General features: G+C 40.2%; 1 protein-coding gene across 2 annotated transcripts in view; it reads right to left on the bottom strand.

The window, feature by feature from the left end:
- Positions 1 to 22,486, bottom strand: part of CCDC170 (coiled-coil domain containing 170) — a 71,102-nt gene that overhangs the window by 22,066 nt on the left and 26,550 nt on the right. For both annotated transcript variants that reach the window (XM_032216961.1, XM_032216962.1), the window contains exons 4-6: positions 17,296 to 17,440; positions 11,424 to 11,609; positions 3,109 to 3,414 (exon numbers count right to left, since the gene is read on the bottom strand). In XM_032216961.1, the coding sequence (XP_032072852.1) occupies positions 3,109 to 3,414; positions 11,424 to 11,609; positions 17,296 to 17,440 (637 nt within the window). The remainder of the gene's footprint in view (positions 1 to 3,108; positions 3,415 to 11,423; positions 11,610 to 17,295; positions 17,441 to 22,486) is intronic.

Genomic DNA, 22,486 nt, shown 5'->3' with positions numbered 1-22,486 from the left:
GGCTGCCAACCCCCCCCCCATACACACACGTACACACACTGCCTCTCTGGCAATTGGCTGCCCAGGAAGGGAGCGGGGAGCTTTCACAGATAGGAACGTGATGGGGTTTGTTTTCTTCCCCCACTCCTGAGCCCTTTTTTTTTTTTTTTTGCTTGCCTTCTGGGGTCTCCGCCGTGGAGCAGCCGAGGTCAGATGGGGAGGCGGGGAGAGAGAGAGAGAGAGAGAGAGAGATGGGCGGGTGGCAGCTGTCTGTGAAACATCTTCCCCTCCCCACCTCCTGGGCAGCCAATTGCCAGAGAGGCACGGTGGGGGTGGTGGGGGTGGTGGGGGTGGAAGGAAATAAAAAGAGAAGTTGCCCTTTCATTTTGCAATCTCTCTCTACGACCTTGTTTCATTCTCTTCCCTTTTGTTTCGTCCTCATTTCTCAATCTCAGCAACTTTAACACTTTTGGACTTCAACTCCCCAAATTGCCCAGCCAGCTAGAATAGATAGATAGATGGTGGATAGGTGATTGATAGATAGAGAGGGATGGATGGATGGATGGATGGATAAATAGATAAATAGATAGATAGATGATAGATAGATAGAGGATATATACACATACATGCATACACACATACATACACAGAGAGAGACAGAGACAGAGACAGAGACAGACATGGATGGATATACTATAAAGAATAATCCAAACTCCTTGGATGTTCTGGGCACCTTTTTCCCACCTGGGCCTATTCACAGATGCCACTTCGGATCTTAGCAGGTTCCCTGACTCCTGTTTGGGCACACTCCCTAATCTGGTTCAGTGGTCTTCAACTCCCCCCCCCAATGAATGGGAAGACACTCCCCCCTCCATCCCCAAATCCTGAATGCCTTTGCCAACTGGAAGGAATGGTGGCTGAGAAGCAGAGTTACAGGGATTCCTTGGGAGAAAACGGCACATTTTTGGTTCTTTTCACCTCATTTTATTCCGTCCAGAAAATGCGGGGAGCGGCAGCGAAGCCCCGGGGCTGTTTCTGCTCCGTCCGCTGGACTGTGGGGCTTGGAAGGGTTCGGGAAGAGCGGCGGGGCTGGCGGTGGCAGGCGATGGCAGGCTGGTTCGCCTCCTCCTCCTCCAACAGCACTGCCGGATATCCGTCCAACGCTGCGGGGGCGCCAGCGGGAGCTTTGGCGGCTTCACCTCAGCCGCAGCGCTGGGCAGCAAATGTGCTGGTGCTGTTGGAGGAGGAGGAGGCGGCGGCACCTGAGGACAGGACAAGAAGCAATGGAAACTTGTCAGAAGGAGACTCAAGCTGGAAATAAGGAGAAATCTGACAGTAAGAATAATTAAAATCCTAGGAAAATGTCCTTTCATGAAAAATTACTTTTTCAGTTAACTCTGCCTGACATTAGTTGGGCGAACAGAAATATTAGTTGGCCAATTCTAAAAGGGAGCACCAGAAAGAACTTAAAATATTTTTTAAGAGAGCTGGGTTTTTCATTTATATTATATGTATGAACAGAATTAACACAAATTGCAGATACCAATCAAACATAAAGAAAAAAAGGATGAAATAATGCTCATTTTTAAAAACTCAGTGAAAATAAAAACAATATACCAAGAAGGTGGCATACTGGTTGTGATTTGATCTCTTCGTGGGATCCCGGGGATCCCCTATACAAGTATTTTAATATTTCAGACTTGCAGTATTATAAGTCATACTGATATTATAGAACACTTTAATTAAGCGGGTCCCTTGAATAAACATAACTTTGAGTTTCAAATAACACTGATTTTTTATTTTTGAAATTTACCGGTATCTGCTGCATTTCCCACCCTAGGCTTATACTCGAGTCAATAACTTTTCCAGCTTTTTGGGGTAAAATTAGGTGCCTCGGCTTATATTCGGGTCGGCTTATACTCGAGTATATACGGTATACACCAAAGAGCTCTGTTTTATTCTCCCTAACCCCTTTTCCTTCCTTCTCCACTTCATACTTTTATCTATCATATTTTATTTTTATTCTTTTTGTTGAAAGGGAAGGAGGAAAGAAAATATTACACACATTTGTATTTGCACACTTCAGAGCATTGGAATGATTTGCTTAGTATGGAGAGAGTGTGTGTATTCTCCTCTTCTTGCATACAATTTACATACTAACTGCATTTTATATGCAATGGGTTGTGATGATGATGATTAATCCAGAAGATTATTTGGAGAGGGAGATTGTCTTAAATTCAGGACCTTCTTTCTTTCATGTAAATACAGCATATTCCAAGACATGAACAGGTCAAGTTGAAAAATGAGAGGCTCAAACTAAGTATCATCAACTAAGATAGGGGATGGAGGTGACAACATTGCCTTAAACCAAAAAAAGTTAAGTTAGAAACCACAATATAGTTAACTGTGATATGAGAAGCCTGTAGCAATGACAATTAAAATACTAACCGGGACTGAACAGTATATAATACACAACATATGATCACCTTTTCATTGCCCTTTGTAATTATTTTAAGTATAGGATTATAGGCAGAGGTGGGTTGCTGCCAGTTCGGCCCAGATTGGGCGAAATGATAGTAGTGGTGGCAGGAGGCTCCGCCTACCCACCTTGACACTTCAGCACATGCGCAAAAGCTTTGCATGTACAAGTGCATGCACGAGCAAACCGGTAGGAAAAAAATTAGAAACCACCACTGATTATAGGTATGGGTCTAGGGATACCCCCCACCCATTTTACTTTCTTAGATTTTATTCTGCTTAGAGTTGATTCAAAGTAGGCAGGATATAATGTTAAATAAATAAATGTCACCATGTGCTCCTTTTAATAGATTGCAATTTAACGATGTGTTTTTCTTTAATGTGTTCTGCTTTCTTTGTGATTTTTTTCCCCCCACAATCATTAGATACCGAGCAGTTGCTATATAAACTATTACATCAAAATAAAACAACGGTGTGTCTTGTCAGTTCAGAACAATTGTATCAAAGTTCATTCTGTCGCCATTTACAATTAGACAATCCTGTCAATTCATGAATTAATTTTTAAAAATTTTCTGAAGTGAATTAAAATAAAATCTATACACAGGAATAAATTAAGCACACTGAAGACAAATAAAACAAGTTTCAACATACTTTTTTTTTGCTCTCCTCTCTGTGGTACAAATCTCGGATTTTTTCCACAATGTCTTTCTTGGATGGAGTCGCCCCAATGGGATTACTCCCCAGTAAAGTCACTATTTGATCTTTGAATTCATTGTGCAGCTTTTTTTCTTCTTTGGCTTGCTCTAGATTAGTTTTCAATTCCGCTTCTTTTTCATTACAATGGACCTTTAGTTGGCCCAGTTCTTCCCAAGCCCGTTGGCTGGCTGCCAATCTGTTTTGGAGGCTTCTAATCTCCTCCTCAAGATTCTGCTTAGCTCCTGTAATGTTGCTTAGGTCCTAAAATAAAACAATACCAATATTTACACGTCAGAGAAAAGAGGGAAACAACAGTTATTTCACAACACATTTCCAGGAGAATAGCAGATACAATGTGCATTATTACTAAAACTTCCTTAGAAGAGATGTATGGATAGTTTCTGCTGAAAGAAAATAAAACTATGAATCCAGAGAGTTGGAACAATCATTACACTAGGTGAGGTTGGGCAAACCTTCAAAGTCCCACCATTGACCTTTGCAGTGTTTTCTTTCAATATAATGAAGGCTAGATCTAAATAATTTGATAAGTATAAAAGATTTTTTTTTAATGGAAAGCCAGCGTGGATCCAACCCATGAATGAGTCAGCATCAGTAAAGGAATAGGAGGATTTATTTATTTTGATTTATTTCTTGCCATACTGAGTAAAATCAATCCCCCCAAACCACAAGGCTGAAAGCGCTATTTTTAACCCCTGCTAAAGTCTTCACACCAGCGGTGTAGTCCTCTGAAGTCTGCTACCGGTTCGGCGAATCTGCTACTGAGCGTGCGCTTTGTGCGCATGTGTGCTTGAGGTGCATCCAAGTCTGCAAAACAGGCCTGCCACACATCTGAACCGGTTCTTGTTTTTCAGTTCTGCGCATGCGCAGAACAATTTTAATTGCACTGCGTATGCACACGCAGCACACAAACGAGCGAACTGGCAGTAGTGCCTGCCAGAACCCACCCCTGGTAATATTGAATATAAACATTATGTGTAAAGTATTTAAAATGATTTGTTTACCTAGTAGCCCACAAACACTATGGATTAAATTTTATAAAATATATGTTGGATTATGGTTTGTTGAAAAGAAAGCATTGGGAACAATTGTTGTGGAACAGAACGAGACACTTTTGATTTTGATTGGTGTGTGTGTGTGTGTGTGTGTGTGTATTAGGAGACTAGTTTCAAAAGCCAAAATCACATATGTGTAGTGAAAGATCAGAATGCATGTAATTATGCCCATGTTAAATGCAGATTTTTTTTTAAAAAAAGAAAACTGTTAAATACATATTTGTCACCATTCAAACCTACTCTAGTTGGAGCCATCACAGCCAGCATTATCTGCTTTTCTGCATCTTGGCATGCTTCCATTTAATTTAATTTAATTTTTCTGCTACTTTTCTTTAAAGGATTTGGTAGGAAGGGGAAAATTACTCTAGTGACAAGAATTAAATGACAGTTTTGGGGGAAATTAAGGAAACATTTTCAGATTGTAATATTATTTCAATAAATCTTTCCCCCTCTTTGTCACAGGTGCAGGGCAACATTGCTTCCCCACTCCATAAAGCACAGCAGCTATCTTATTTTTGAAAAAAAATATTCTGTATTGATACCACACCCAATATGACAGGATCCAAGAAGGAGAAGATATGCCATTAATAAGAACCAAAGTACCTATCAATTTATATTAATTAAAAATTGAATTATTACAACATTTGAAGGACCTTCAAACAATTGACTGGATTTCAAAGTGGCTTTTGAGGAAGGGATGAGCGTATTACCATGTTTCCCCGAATAAGACAGGGTCTTACATTCTTTTGACCCCCGAAATAAGCGTTTGGCCTTGTTTTTGGGGAGGTCCTATTATTTTTGAGGTGCAGAAGGCAGCAAGCGTGGTCACCTCAAGGCTGCTGCTGTGTTGCAATATTTTCAGGGAGGACTTATTTTGGGGGGAGGCTTATTTTAGCGCATGCGCTCAAAAGCCCAATTGGTCTTATTATACGGGGAGGTCTTATTTTCAGGGAAACAGGGTATAAGCATGTTGCTTATCTCAAGAGAAAGAAAAGAATAATAAAGAGCCAAATGGCCAACCCAGAGAGCAGATTAAACATCCATTTGGCTTTTTTTTCCAAAGCATGATCTACAGGTAGTCCTTACTTACGACCATAACTGAGCCCGAAATTTGTTTTGCTAAGGGAAATGTTTGTTAAGTGAGTTTTGCTCCATTTTATGACTTTTCTTGCCACAGTTATTAAGTGAATTGCTGCAGTTGTTAATTGGGTAACATGGCTATTAAGTGAATCTAGCTTCCCCTTTGACTTTGCTTGTCAGACGATCGCAAAAGGGGATCATGCCACCCTAGGACTGTGCAACTGTCATAAATATGAATCAGTTGCCAAGTGCCCAAATTTTGATCAGTTGATCATGGAGTTGCTGCAGTGGTCATAAGTGTGAAAAATAGTCATAAGTTACTTTTTTCACTTCCGTTGTAATTTTGAATGGTCACTAAATGAACTGTTGTAAGTGAAGGACTACCTGTATTATGATAACAGTATGATAAGGTGGCAGAATTCACCCTGTATTCATTATTCCCTACACTTTTCTAATTCACTCTTGTCTGCATGGAGGACATTTCCCCTGTATGCATGTATTTGTTAATTCTACATTCCGTATTTCTTTTTAGTGCTTAAGGCAACTTCCAAGGGAAAGAATGGAATGGAATGGAAGAATAGAATAGAATAGAATAGAATAGAATAGAATAGAATAGAATAGAATAACAGAGTTGGAAGGGATTTTGGAGGTCTTCTAGTCCACCCCTCTGCTTAGGCAGGAAACTCTACACTACTTCAGGCAAATGGTTATCCAACATCTTCTTAAAAACTTCCAGTGTTGGAGCTTTCACAACTTTTGGAGGCAAGTTGTTCCACTGATTAATTATTCTATTGGTACTCATTTTATTCCCACAACAGCAATGCTGTATGAGTGGGTGTCAAGCGCAAAGACCAGGTCTACATGTGAAACTCCGATTAAATTGATGTATTGCTACTTATGCCTATGCAGAGGGATCTTTTCAACTAATGGTTAGCACTTGTTTGGAGTTAGGTGCGGGTGAATGGAATTCAAGGGTGGAGGTGAACTTAATCCACTTGTGGCCCCACAGGGATTCTAGGCTGCTCCCTCTTTTAACTCTGTCCCAAGATTCTGCTACTCCTTCTTCGGGAGGGCAGAGAAAGAATCACTGGCCCAAAATCACATCGAGTTTCCATAGCTCCATGAATTTAAACTTAAGACCAAATACAACTTCTTCACTCCATTCCCACACGCAGGGACTATTCTCTTTTCTTTACTGAAGAATTTATGGAGGGGTGGTAGTTTCTGAATAAATCCATGCAATGTTAAACTCCTACGTTCTTGTCCAGATTTCCAGAAGTTCCTCCTGCATGCTCTCTTACTCTGTATCTCCATGAACCTGGATATTTTTTCCAGATCTAGAAATATGGTTACCAGTCCATGCATAGTTGCCAAAATGTAACGTTACTTTAATCAAAATAAAATAAAACAGAAATAAATGTCATAAATGAGCTAAATAGACATTTGAACTGGAAAGAAAATATATAAGAACGATAGGAAGAACATGATCTTTCTGAATGCAGTTATGCTGCTTTTATTTTAGAGACAGCATATTCCATAAAAACAGTACAGTAGATAAGCACAAAAAGTGTCTTGCTCCAAATAATGGGCAAAATAGAAGCAACTAAACCCCATAGTTAGACTCTTCTCATAATATTTTGTGGATACACACAGAAGGGAGAAGCGTCTAGATTGAGTGTTATGTTAAAGAAAATGATCATCTGAAAAATAATTTTCTTTAGAATTAAAATGCATTGAGGGAACTGGTTGGCATGGCTCTTTTTAATCTGAAATACGTAAGGAAAACAGAATGATTACAAACAGCCAGCATGGATTTAATGACAGTGAACTAAGCATTCCAGAATATGCTGGTTAGCTTCTTTGATAAAGCATTACAACTTAGTAGTTCTTGGCATTGTAATTTGAAGAGCTTACAAAGGGGAAATTAATTAAGGAGCAACATGATAAGAGGATTGAAAGAAATGCCATATGAAGCCGAAAGAGTTTTATGTTTATTGCACAGATGTTTTTTCAAGCATTTTAAAACTTTGCAAGGGAAAAAAAGCAGCAAAGCTAATGCATCAAATCAAGAGGGGAGTTAAACAGAAGACTTGATTAAAAATGGAAAGTCTTTATTAAGTTTTCTAAAGCATCAAAATAATATAAGAATTCTAATTCTATCCATTTTGAAGATGAAGAAATCTTTAGCATCTTTATTTTTAAAAAGTTGAGTTGCTTGGCCCATAGATCTGAGGACTGTTATATCTTCTTTATTGAACTGATTGTAGAGCTAGTGGAATACACACTGTGCTACTTTGCAAATCACTTTGTGAATAAAGTCCCACATTTTTTCCTGACTTGGATGCTAAAATGGATAAAAAGCCAATAGAAATGCTACTTGCAATCCTGTGTCTTATTATTAAAGATGTTTTCGAGTATCTATAAGTTCAGATATGGACAGAATTCTTCCAGCTACAAGAGCTATTACTGGTACAAGGTTAATTATGTACAAAGTGTGTTACTTGCTTAAAAAGGATAGTCTAGGCTAGCTAGATAGGCTAGCTTTATTGTTGTAAGATGTAGTTGTGACACCAGTCTCCATTTTCAAACATAATAAAAATGTAAAATTGTCTTTTTAAAGCAATCTTCTAGGAAAAAAAGATTGTTTATCTGTTCATATAACATATAAGAATCCCCAACTCTTTATTTATGCATCTGGGTCACGGTTGGATTCACTTACCTTCCCTACAGGTTCTCAAATGTGAGCACACGTGCCACATCTGCGCATGCGCAATGCTCATGCTTTACATTGGGGTGGGGGTGGGCAGAGCCTCCCGCAGCCACTGCTACTGGTTCGCCCGAACTGGAGAGAACCAGCTGAATACCACCTCTGATCTGGGTGGTATAATCAATAATAACCAAAAACAATCAAACCCCAAGAAATTTAAAATCAGTATAACAAATCATAACTGTATATTCATAGGTAACACTGGAAATAAACACTCTCTAACACAACAGAACAGGCTCAGTTATCACCCCAACCCGATTAATTTAACACCGTTTACCAAGTTGTATCATTTCTCTCCACATAAACATATATATTTTACCTTATAACAAAACAGAAATCACATTTCGTCAACAAGCAGATGACAGTTGTGCGAGGAGAAGCCCAAATGTTCAAAACAATACATATTAACATCTCTTGAAGTTTCCAATGCCTCATAAAAGGTTAATGGCAAAAACAAGATAAAACAAAATGTTCACGTTTGTAGTAAAGTCATTGCTGTATTTTCCATTGTGGTTTTTATCCATCTGGCGCCCAGACACACTTGTCAGACAGAGTATTTGTACAAAACCTATAGTCCAAAAGGCCACCTCCCACACTTCAAAAGAATTCTTAAGTGCTCGACAGTCCCTGTAAACAGGGATATCAACTATCCTGATCACTTTTCAGAATTAGTGCTGAAAAGCAAAATTAAAGCCCATTTCACCTCTGTTCTATCTACAAAATAGTATCATTCCAAATCCAATAATCAGGAAGAGAATTTCATAAATGATAATTTATAATTAGCAACATTATAACATTAGTCCCCCCCCCCCAAAAAAAAATTGTGGAATGTTCAGCTCCTGCAGAAGCTCTGTCTTGACCAAAGATAAAAGTATCAAGGCTTCATTAACAATCCTTTGATTGAGAAGGCACACAAAGTGCAGAATGGAAGTGATGCCCCTCTAACTATTAAATTTGTGTGGCTCTAAATACATGAAGGCTAAGCCTATCAAGGGTTATTAACTCTGAAGACTCAGGATTACTTATGGGCTGGAGGTGAGCCGGGAATAATGGTAGGAAAGAGGTACATCTCCATGTTATGCTTATGAGTACCCTGGAGTGGGACATTGCAAGAAGCAAAATGTTGGATTATGATGAACGTTGACCTAATTAAGCAGGGCTGTTCTTATATTCTATTATTATTATTATCCAACTTTCCTCATTATCTGCAGTACTTTCCTCCCATCCTTGAATGTTGCCTTCACAGTCTACATTTACAATGTCTGGTAATGGGGCTGGTTGGTGTTGCTGCCTATACACATTATAACATGGAAAGGTTTCAGGGCAGTGGTTGGTATAATCCTTGCCGTACTTCCCCTCTCATTCCATATCACTCATTGGTAGAAAACGGAAGGGTCTATGACAACTTGACATCGCTAGCTCAGCATGGCCAGCTGGAAGGGGCCTTCTCACTACTGCCAAGTCCCCCTCTGCCAGCTTGGTGCTGCCATTTCTTCTCAGGACATGTCAACACTGGAAGGTTGCTGCGGGGAACCGGATAAAAGCCAAGTGAGTGGTTGAGCAAGCAAGGGAATTTGGTGGTGGTGAGAAGGCCGCCCCCAGCTGGCCGCACTGAGCTAACAGCACTGAATTATCCCATTCCAAAAAGTGAAGCAGGAATCACTGTCACAAAACCTCTGCTTTGGCCAGCCTTGGTGCTTTGTTGGAGGCACTGCTTGGAGCCTTTCCTAAAGACCTTTAGAAAGCAACATTCAGCATCACAAACTGCCAAACTTCAATCCTGTTTTCTGGCTATTGATGCCTCAACATTGCTATGGACAGAACTTTTTAAAAACTGGTAATGTATGTGACTCCAACCTTTGGGAAACCCAAAGGTGCTTTCTGGTTTAACCAGAAAGTCCAGTTGTCTCTTGAAAAAGCACCTATGGGACAACCATGACCTACATCAGTGGTCTCCAACCTTGGCAACTTTAAGACTTGTGGACTTCAATTTTCAGAGTTGCAGAACTCTGGGAGTTGAAGTCCACAGGTCTTAAAGTTGCCAAGGTTGGAGACCACTGACCTAGATGATTGAGAATCTCCATAAATCTTGGGTGGGGGAGGAAATCCTTCAGGGAAATGTCAGCTGCTATACACGACAAGGATGAAAGGCTACCTTGCAAACTAGTGCAGCCATCAGTTTTGGGTCATAATGGAAATAACAACCTCCTAGAAGACTCTGGCTAGATTTTTTCATAAGGTCAGTGTTTCCATATGCAAACAACAAAAATTAGAATTGTCAGGTAGTGTCTATTAAACACCTAGTCCATCTGGCAACCTTAACAAGAATAGCCACGGAGGCACAGACTCCCATTCTTGAGTGCCGTCTTCACAGCCTACATTTACAGTGCCTGGCAATGTGGCTGAGTGGTGTTGCTGCTTACACACATTACAACATGGGACGGTCTCAGGGCAGTGGTTCAATAGGAGTAGGAAACCATGCAGTGAGTCATCTGGATTACACCAAATTGTCATCCTCTATATGTCAGGTTGTCATATGTTCTACTGGCACAAGATGGAAATTATTAATTAATACAAAAACAGTCTTAGTCCAATTGCAGCCTTCTTCAGCAGATGACCAACCATGAGATGGAGATTTTATTATGAGGATACATCTTCAGCCTTTGAATATTCATACATATGAATAAATCGACTATATGTGGTTTTTTAGTTACATTACTTTGATGTAAAAAATTCCACCCAACTTCCATTGCTTTTTACTGAATGGTTTGGGTTTGTAATTTTACAAATTCAACTGCAGAATGAGTTGACAGCATAGGATAGATGTTTCAGAAAATTTGGGGGAAACTTTGGAAACTGTGAGTGCCAAATTAGATGCCCAGTTAATTTAGACTTGCTCAGTCCCTTGTCATCTAGCACACTGGTTGGATTTGAGAGGAGCTAAAATATAAAATGTCAAAAGGGAACCAATTTGTCTTAACTTTGGCTTAAAAACTGTCTACAGGTAATTGTCCCCCAGAATTGAAAAGCAGCTATCTGGTGGATACCGCAAAGAAAGGAAAAAAATGGAGTTAAAGTTGACCCACATCACCAATGCTGTAATCCAAATTTGGGTAAGAGGTTCCTATACATTTCAATACTTACGAAAATTGGGGGGGGGGGGGCGCGAAGATAGTTGTGATCCCAAAGCTCTAGTCCTCCTATCTAGGCAAGACCTCAGAAAACATTTTGGAAAACACATTACAGGGAATTCACATTCACTGTTATGAAGACTGAATGCACAAACCATTAAGAAACACCTTGTTTATAAAGAAAGCTCTAAGGTCATAAACATGCACTAAGAGACATACATCACTTAGCTTTTCTATGTCTTGAGAGCAAGCTGCTGCTTTTTTTTGCTCCTTGTTCACTTCTGACACAAGCCTCATGATGGTTTCTCTGTTGGCTTTCAGTTCCATCTCATGAATTGTTACGGTCTCTCTGAAGGTATCTATTTGTTCTTTTAGCGTATCGTTTTCTTTACGCATTCCACGGATCTGGAAGCACCAAAGTGAGATATGGTGTTCAAACAAGTAATTTAATGGTTGTTGTTTTCAATGTCATTAAAATCTATATTTAAATAGTTTTGCTTTGTCATATTGTAGTTGTACCATTAAAAAGGGGGGGGTTGAAATGGAGCATTTTAGCTTCTGCTACTGTCCCCTGTGGCCATATTTAACCTTGGCAGTAGAATTTAATCCAGACTTCCTTGTATGGAGATGCAGGAGAATTCCTATTGGTTTATCAAATAGATTCTTTGCTTGCTATTGGGAACTGGGGAATCATCTGCACTAGCATTTATGTTGCTGTTGTAGATTTAGTTTATTTTTACACCACATTGTCCAGTCTCTAATGCCCAATATTATTTCTCCACCAATATTCCATTTCGTCCAGACTGTTTTTATGACCATTTTTGCATTTTTCATTTTCCGTGTTCCAATTGTGCAACTTACATTATAGGTATGATATCACTCTCACCAATGGGACTGGTTTTAATGATATAAGAAACATTCTTCTCTGGCTTCCAGAGGGGGAAGTAAGATCTACAAGCAGGAAATCACAGATCCCCCTCCACCTCAGGCTATTTGTCAGTGCATATGGATACACAGCTGTGACTAACCCTCAATCTTTATTGTGAAAAGCCTATATTCCTTGAGCAGATGCTCATATAATTACCAGATTCAAAAATAAAGTAAAGCAAAGCAAGATGAGAAGACAATACTTTGTGTGCACCCTAAGAACGCAAAGGATAAACTACTTGGGAACCTTACTTCTACTGTTATAGCCCTGCACCGTAGTAGATACCATTTGATTGTCTGATAATGCAACAGATACCGCAGTCCATTCATTAATATGTTTCTACCAAAGGGGAAAAAATGCTTCGGGGGAGAGGGGGTGTTAACAATGCCTAAGATACCAAAGTGGTTCTAATGCAGATGTGGTTAGAATTTTGTACCGCTTGTAATTAAAACTTGAAGAAAATTGTTTAAAATAATAAATCAGAGATTAGAAACCAATAGTTTTCACCCAGTGGTAGACAACAATGCTTCGGGCAACTGGTGTATGAGAAGTGTGTACCACCAAATGAGAGCAATAAGCTTCATCCCTCTTATGTGAAGACCATAGGAGTCAAGTGGTCCAGTTGCCTCCTGAAAAAGCACCTTTGGGACATGCAAAAGGAAGCAAAGCTCCATTCCTTCCTCCTCCTATGAAGAAGACAGTTTCTAAGTAGCCTCTTGAGAGTAGATTCAAGAGTAGAATAAAATGTATCTATTAAGATGCATGCTAGACTAGACAATTCCATAATTATAGCTCAGAATCAAAAGGTAATCTAGATGTTGTTTGGTAGAGCAGTAAAACTAGTGTTTCAATCTTTCATTTTGTCATTTCTTGCAGTCTAGATCAAAAGTAGGCATTAAGCTACACTGGACAAGCAAAGGGATACCTCAAGGGGCTGAGGCAGGGCTCACAAAATATTGATTTGTTACATCAGCCACAATTTTCTAGGGTCACCCAATGTGTTAAGCTACAAAGTGGTTTTTACAGCATAAAAAGGTAAAAGTTCCCTCGCACACATGTGCTAGTTGTTCCCGACTCTTGGGGGCCCTGTTCGTCTCTGTTTCAAAGCCGAAGAGCCAGCGCTGTCCGAAGACATGGTAATGTGGCCGGCATGACTAAATGCCAAAGGCACACGGAATGTTGTTACCTTCCCACCAAAGGTGGTTCCTATTTTTTATACTTACATTTTTACATGCTTTCGAACTGCTAGGTTGGCAAAAGCTGGGACAAGTAATGGGAGCTCACTCTGTTACGTGGTGTGTTAAAAGCTTTACTGAATGTCCAAGTGGAAAAAAAACTATTATTAAATGTGTTAAGGAGAATGTGTGCAATAGTGGTGAAAGATGGATTTTTATTTATTTGTTTTGTTTTATTATTGTTAAATGTATACACCCATGATGGTGAACCTATGGCACACATGCCATAGATGGCACCCAGAGCCATATCGGTGGGCATGCAAGCTCAGCTCCGATGTGCATGTGCACGTTGGTGAGCTGATTTTTTGGCCTTCTGGGCCCACCAGAAGTCTGGAAACAAGCTGTTTTTGCCCTCTCCAGGATCCTAGAAAGGCTCTGGAGCCTGGGGAGAGCGAAAAACTGGTCCACCGTGCCATTGCATGCCAAAAGCAGGAGGAACGCCAGGCGGAGTCACGCACACATGTGCAGGGGCAGGGCACATATAATTATGGGTGTGGGCATGTGCTTTTGGCATGCCACAGCAAAAAGGTTAGCCATCACTGGTATATACCGGCCATCCCGCTGTTTGGGGCAACTCTAGGCAGCTTGGTTTTAGACTGCCCCCTTCTGTCCCTAGTCTGGTTTCATCAATCCTGAAGATACTGATTTTAGGTGTCAAGTAACAATAAAACAATGGCTCTCTGTGATTTAACAATCCCTCTCTCTGATGCATTGTCCAGATCCGGATAAAAGTAAAGAAGTGTTTAGCAGACTCCAAACAATTTTCCCAAAAAGTACAAGTAGTTAAGACAAAGTTATGTGAGTCAGCAGAAATACTGATCGTGATGGAAGTCTACAGTCAATTTCAAAAGAGATTGCACCCAAATATGAAGTAAAGCAAAGCTACCAGATCTTGGCTGCAAAACTCCAAATCACAACATAAATAGGAACAAACAGCTCAGTGCGCCATATTTTTCTTCTGTCTTCACATAGTTATTTGGCTTTCGGCAACCAAGAACTAGCACAAATCTGATGATATTTCTGCTCATATTGAAAATGTGAACCCCCAAGTACCTTTTACTTGCTTGGTTGAATTTGTGAATTTGTGCATTATTTAAAGAAAAAAAATCTGGCTGCAGTTAACATAAATCAGTTACACCCAACAAATGGCTGCAAAACAAGAATAAAATTAATTAAGTAGAAAAACAATATATATAGAACTGTATATAAAGGTGTGTAAATATAGAAGCGAAATATTATATACATGCAGATATATGGTGACATAACAATTTGTAGGTAGATTTGTAGATTTTAATAGCATTTATAGGCCGCCCTTTTCCCTGAGGGGACTCAGGGCGGCTTACAATAATAAAGGAAGGGGAGTGAAGACAAAACATAAAAAGAAATGTGCAATAACTGAAAAATACTAAAAATACTAAAAAATACTAAAAACACAACATTCTCTCTATATCAACAATGTTGATATAATGACTGTAATGTGTTGTAGAAGGGAAAAAATAATTTTAAAAAATCTGCTAATAAAAAAATCGGTTACACAGATTACTATTTAATTTGAAAAGCTGAAAACAAATTAGAACCGTGAGCTGGTACATAACTCAGAAAGCATATGGGAACTATATAGATTGATCAGATAATACCAATTTTGCATTATTTACAAGCCTAATTCAAAGTGCAAGTGCTAGTCCTGGATCCGGTGAGAATGTGTTTTTATTCCCTGGACATATACACACCTGCCCAGATTGTAAGAATGGCTTTAATAGTCTGGCAGCTCCACCAGGAAAGGTATTTGACAGGTAGCCCGCAACTTGCAACCACAATCAATCCAAAAAATTCTGTTGCTAAGCAAGAGAATTGCTAAATGAATTTTGCCCAATTTTGTGACCTTTCTTGACCCATTTGTTAAGTGAATCACTGTGGCTGTTAAGTTAATAACACAGATGCTAAGTGAATCTCGCTTTGTCTTTGTCTTTGCTTGTCAGGAAGTCCCAAAAGATGATCCCATGACGCTGCAATTGTCTTACATACACGCCAGTTGCCAAGCAATTAAATTTTGTCATGTGACCTTGGGGTTGCTGCCACGGTTGTAAGTGTGAAAAACCACCATAAGTCACTTTTTTCAATGCTGTTGTAACTTTGAACGGTCACTAAATAAATGGCTATAAGTCGAGGACTACCGGTATTGTTCCTTTGGATTCAGAATTAAGGCTAACAAATCATTTCCAAAAAGAAAGGTTGCTAACGGACAAGCAATTGACAGCTGGCTAAAGGAGTGGAGTGGAGAAGGTGGGGAGAGGAGAGGAAATGGCTACTCCAACAATATATCTACAATTAAGCATGGAGGAAGGGTTGGGTTGGTATAACTCTTGAAAGAAAAAGACTTCTAAACTGTACTATCTGTTCATGAAATTTTATTTTTGAATACAGTTTTATCATCTAAAAGATACTGTCTTACCAAGAAAGCAGCAGACAGACAAGCAATGTAACATCAAAGTTCAATATATGATCTCTATGTTTATTATTTGGGGATATTGGCAGACAGCTGTCCCTAGAATAAACTTGGGTTACATTATGCCATATCTATCTGAATTATACCCGAGATAGGACTTCTTCAGTACCAGAGGTAGACCCCTTACGGCAGGGGTGTCAAACTCAAGGTCCGCAGGTTGGATCTGGCTATGGGGTGTTTAGATATGGCGCATGGAACCACCCAGGAAACAGCGAAGGACTGGGCCGCAGTGCTTCTGCCAGCGAAAACAGAACTTGGGAGGGTCATGCACCCCTCCCGAGCTCTATTTTTGGAGGCAATGACCTGGTCCAGTGGTCTGCCAGTGAAAATGGAGCTCGGCCCAGCCACACCCATCCCACCCACACCCACCCAACCTCCAAGTTCAAACAAAACCCTAATGCAGCCCTCAATGAAATTGAGTTTGACACCCCTGACTTAGCCTCACTTTACATTAACTGCAGCACAAACAATAGCAATAGCAATAGCAATAGCAATAGCAGTAGACTTATATACCGCTTCATAGGCCTTTCAGGCCTCTCTAAGCGGTTTACAGAGAGTCAGCATATTGCCCCCAACAATCTGGGTCCTCATTTTACCCACCTCGGAAGGATGGAAGGCTGAGTCAACCCTGAGCCGGTGAGATTTGAACCGCTGACCTGCTGATCTAGCAGTAGCCTGCAGTGCTGCATTTAACCACTGCCCCATCAATTATTTCCATAGGACCTGTCCTCATGAAGCAGATTTTGACTCATCCCCAGTGTACCCTGAAAGCAGGTACTTGCTTTCCATTCCGTATCTAAGCCCACTCCACCACACTGACAAGAGAGCAATCTGTGTAAAGCTTTTTCCTGCTGGCCACTGACAGGGATGAAAGGGGACATGCAGCCAAGGGTATCTATTGATTGCTGCTTATAAAGTATAAAGACAAGGTCATTCACAAGCTTTATTATTAGGGTAAATTAGAGCCTAGGTGTCAGGATAAGAGAGTGCAAATTATGCAGATATATTGTTCTTCTCACCTGAGGATTGCAAGAATGTGCATTAACACTGCCAGGATTGTAAAACTCTCTTCCCTAATAACATCCCTTCTCTGGCAGTTTTAACCAGTCCCTGAAGATTTCATTTTTATCTTTCCTAGCTTTTTATTATCTTTCTGCTGGCCCCATGGTGTTTTCAGGTTAATATTGCATTTTATTATAACAACATTTATAGTATTTTTATAGTAAGGGCCCATGTGAGGGGCTACAATAAAACCCAGAGTGGAAATAGATTTAATAAAAAGTCCTGAAAGAGAGATCTGATATCATATTTAATTCATGAGATTCCACACATATGAGAGATGTCTTTAGGTGCTTTGCTACTATTTATGTGGCTTAATTTGAAGAGGCACATTTTATTATTGTATAATTTTTAAAAGAAAACCTTGGAGAGCAGACGTTCTGGTGACTCTTCGTTTCCTCCTATGCCCAGTTCCAGAAGATGACAAAGTTGTGCAAAGAATTCATTTTGTTCTCTGCTGACTTTAGATGCATAGGATTTGCTTTCTTCAGATGTATTCAAATATTTTCTAATTAGGGTTCAAACCAAAGCAGAAATAATTTTATAGGTAAGAAAAATATGACCTGTTATCATTGTTTATATTAAGTGTATCATGCTACCATTATGTCAGACCGAGAATACACAATTTTGTTAGTTTAGCTAAGCATATATCTGCATAAGCATACTGCTGCAGATCTAATTAATCATATCCTCAACTGTGAATATATAACAGAATAGATAGTAGAAAAAGAGAGAGTTTGGTGTAGTGGTTAAAGCATCAGATTAGAAACCAAGAAAGAGACTGTGAGTTTCCAAGAAAACTGTAGAGACTAGTTTGGGCAGTTGTCAGGAGTCAAGATTGAATTCACACACAAACACACACACACACACACACACACACACCAGGGGTGAAATCAACTTACCTTTGCTACTGGTTCGCAAATGTGAGTGCATGTGCAGAGCGTCAAAGATGGGACGTCTTGACGTCTGGGTGGGTGAGCGGGGTCTCCTGCTGCCACCACTACTGGTTTACCCAAACCAGATAGAACCGGCTGAATTGCAACATACACACAAACACACACATATACTGTACTTCCTTCCTTCCTTCCTTCCTTCCTTCCTTCCTTCCTTCCTTCCTTCCTTCCTTCCTTCCTTCTTTATTTATTTATTTATTTATTTATTTGTTTGTTTGTTTGTTTGTTTGTTTGTCTTGTATGCCGCCCACTCCCGGAGGACTCTGGGCGGCTCACAAAAGACAAGGGAAAGGGGGGAACAAGACAAAGACAACATATTAAAAACAAAACCAACATTCACAATTTCTATGGAGGTAGATGCTTCTCAGCTCCCCCTAGCCTGCTGGAAGAGCCAGGACTTGGTGGCTTTGCGGAAGGCCGGGAGAGTAGTAAGGATCCTGATCTCACCAGGGAGCTCGTTCCAGAGGGCCGGAGCTGCAACAGAGAAGGCTCTCCCCCAGGGAGTCGCCAGCCGACATTGGCTGGCAGATGGAATCCGGAGGAGACCCAACCTGTGCGATCTAATTGGTCTGAGAGAGGTAATCGGCAGGAGGTGGTCTCTCAGGTACCCAGGTCCGATGCCATGTAGGGCTTTTCCTATTCTAAAATGGTTGTGTGCTATTCAAAGGTGATCTTGCTCCTGTATTCTGGTCTGGAAAATCAGAATGGCCTCTCCCTTAAAGGGATCCTAGTCATAATGGATCTATCTGTTTACAGAAAAATACCATTTTCAGATTAGGAAATATCTTCCATGGGACTCAGAGAACACAAATATACAGTAATGAATTTCCTTTCTGAACAAAAATCATAATTATAATAAGAGTGCAAAAGTGCTATATAATCACATAAATGTATCCTTTTATAAAATGTTGATATAAAATCTTATGCAATGGGTTATCCATATAATAAATTATATGTAACATAGAACAGGATATGTTTCATTCATGTAGTATTTATTATTAATTAATTAATTGTACTGGCAGGATTGTTATACATACCATCAATAAATAGGAATTGAAAAACTGTAAGGTACGTTGAGTGGGCGCCTAGACTCTACAATACTATTTCAGTAACTTCTGCAGGAACTTCTCCCAAATCAACCAAAATAAAATTATACTGACCAGTATTATAGAGCTCAAAGAGAGCTAATGATCAAGCCTGCCAATCATTAAAATGAATTAATGAACATAAAGTTCTGCATACAGTAACTGTTCCACTAAGAGAGAAGAAATTGTTCCCTTGTGTCCTCTATGCTTTCACTATGCATTCTTTCTGTCCATGGAAAAATACGCCTCCCTGCCCCCCCCCCCATTTCATTTCCTAGCCTTACCAAGCAAAGATATTAACGCTGCTTCAGATTTCTGCAATTGAAAATGTCCTGTCCAAATAAGAGCAAAGTCTGTTATCAAAAACCCACTTATACTGGGCGCACTCCTGAGGGTCAGGCGGATGAAGGCAGACTGAAGTGGAGAAATTTATTGAGTTCTAAGCAGCAACACTGGAATGAAGGGGAAAATTGGCCCTAAGAACCACGTCATCATTATGAAAAATACACAAGTGGAAATTAGCAGAAAGCGGTTCCAAGTATGCGACTTATCTAAGAGAAATTTCAGCAAGCTGTAAAGCTGTCTTTAATCGTTAACAGTTGATGAGATCATGTAGTTATAGATTTTTTTAAAAGTGTCAAAAGAGCCCAGCTGAGGTTCCAGCTGAGGAATATGCATATGCTTTTAATATGGATAAAAATACATCTTTTCCCTGCACACTTCAACATTGTATTCAAAGCTTCTGCCAGGCAATTTACGTTATTGATGCTCAGACCTTTAACAAAACCTCATTCTCCCCTAAGGAAGTTAATGTCTGTAAAAAGCTTATATAATGATGCTGAACCTTTATTCTTGATGGGGCAAAAAAGGTCAGGACTCCTTTTAGTTGAAGTTAAAACTTTCTGAAAAGAAAGGAGCATTTTTTAGAATCTTTGCTGGGCCACCACTGCTCCCATGGCTCTTCAACCTCTAGGCCAGGTCTGCACATCCTGCAGAGGATAAAGGGCCACATTAATAAACTAAAAATTATCACTAGCCCCAAAGGAATAAGTGATCTGGCAGCTAGTTGGGCAGCTGCAGCTCCAGAGCTGACCGCGAAAATGCCTAAGGGTTTTGGAGGCCCTTGGGAGTGTGCCTTTTAAGAGGGCAGCAGTGGATCTTTCTTTGTTGCGATGGCATTTGGTGGCAAACTTACTGAGGTGTTTTTTTTTAAGTGTTTGTGTGAGGAGGGAGAGATGTGGCTCACAGCTACACATTGTGGAGGCCTTCTGTAGTCCATTACACAGAAAGGGATGGGTGGGTTCATGAATTGGCCGATTCTCCCAGAGCATATCCTTCAATAATCCTGACCTCCTCGTTCTAGGTATTTTGGAAACTAAAGATGCCGGACTAATTAGATGCCACTAATATATTTGAATTCTTTTTTGCCTTATTTTTTTAAATTATTTATTTATTACGTTTTCAGGCCATTTGACCCCAGACCATTATGGGCAGCTTACATTTTAAAAGTAAAGAATAACACCATAGACCAAAAAAAAAAAGATCAAATGCATCCAGGAGAAACAGACACAAACACCTGCTCTTCATGACAATCCGGTTAAAGCAGTTCTTCAGTGCTTCTACATTCAGAACATGATGAAGGACATCCCTCAGTGCTGGTAAACATGGCTGATGTAAAAGGAAGCCCCCTCAGATCTAGAAAGTAGCCTCAGCATGGAATTAAATAAGCAATCTTCAAAATGAGATGCATGACAACAATATGTCTAGACCAGGGCTGTCAAACTTGCAGCCCACAGGTGGGTTCATCACACGCTAGCCACACCCATGCTCAGTTTGACAGAGTGAGGGGGAGTCGTGATATGACGCGAGTTTGACACCCCTGGTCTAGAATCTTGACTAATGGAAGATTAAGGAAAAAATCAAATGGTTATTGTAAGGCCCTAAGGGGAGAAGAAGAGTTGCAACAGACCAGTTGATTTGGTTGGTAAATGCTTGGCAGAGCAGCAGAAGTGACTAAGAAAACACACTGGATGTGATATCTACTCAGACAAGAGACCACCCCAAATCCTGTAGTTTAAATAAGCCAAAAGTCCAGCTGGCCTGCTATTGTAGCAGAGACTCAGTATCTTTTCCTTCAAGCAAGAAGAATGCACAGCTGGCTGATGGGTTGCAATTCTTCCTTCTGTCCCTAAGGAAAAGGATATGTTGATTTGGAAGGTCATCAATACAAGCTTTGTTAGCGAGTACAAACATTTGGTGAATCCAGGGATCTATCTTCCTGCCTCCAGAGTCTCACAGCTAAAATTTTACATCATCACTGATATAAAACTATTCAATACCACCGACAATGTTGCTACCCTACAAAAAGACCTTCACTATGTGTCAGAATGGTCAAACAATTGGCAACTCCAAATCTCAACCAACAAATGCTCTGTCTTACACATTGGCAAAAAAAAAATCAAAACACAAAATACACCTGGGTACTTGAGAGACCGCCTGCTGCCAATTACCTCCACTAGACCGATCAGATCCCACAGATTAGGCCTCCTCCGAATTCCATCCGCCGGCCAGTGTCGACTGGCGACTACTCGGAGGAGAGCCTTCTCTGTGGCGGCTCCGACCCTCTGGAACGAACTCCCCGTGGAGATTCGAACCCTCACCACCCTCCAGGCCTTCCGCAAGGCCCTTAAAACCTGGCTGTTCCGACAGGCCTGGGGCTAAAGAGCTGTTGCCCCCGTCTCGAATGGTATGACTGTTGTATGTTTTTAAATTATGTATTGTTATGTTTTGTTTTTTATATTTTTTTGTCTGTATTCCCCTTCCCTGGTTGAGTTGTAAGCCACCCTGAGTCCCCTTCGGGGGAAAAGGGCGGCATATAAATGTAATAAACTGAACTGAACTGAACTACAAGCTGGGTGGATATGACCTCATAGACGACCCCCACTCTGTCAAGGACCTCGGATTACTGATCTCAAATGATCTTAGTGCCATAGCTCACTGTAACAGCATTGCCAAAAAGACGCTAAAAGTTGTAAACCTAGTCCTGCGTAGCTTCTTCTCAAGTAATATTGAACTGCAAACTAGGGCATTCTTTTGCTAGACCAATTCTTGAATATAGCTCATCTGTCTGGAACGCGCACTGCATATCAGACATAAATACAATCAAACGAGTCCAGATATATTTCACGACATGCTCACAACAGAATACCTTATGCCCCCAGATTTGAAATTTTGGGCTTAGACAATTTAGAACTTCGCTGTCTCCAATTCGACCTAAGCTTAGTACATAAAATTATATGCTACAATGTCCTACCTGTCAATGAATACTTCAGCTTCAACCGCAACAACCCATGCGCTCACAATAGATACAAACCTATGGTAAATCGCTCCAAACTTAATTGCAGAAAATACGACTTCAGTAACAGAATTGTCAATGCCTGGAATGCACTACCTGACAATGTGATTTCTTCCCCAAACCCCCAAAACTTTAATCTTAGACTGTATACTGTCGACCTC

This window comes from Thamnophis elegans, chromosome 4 (genome assembly GCF_009769535.1).
Source record: "Thamnophis elegans isolate rThaEle1 chromosome 4, rThaEle1.pri, whole genome shotgun sequence".
NCBI lineage: Eukaryota > Metazoa > Chordata > Lepidosauria > Squamata > Colubridae > Thamnophis > Thamnophis elegans.
Note: the sequence above shows the minus strand (reverse complement) of the source record. Positions and strands in the feature narration are given on the sequence as shown.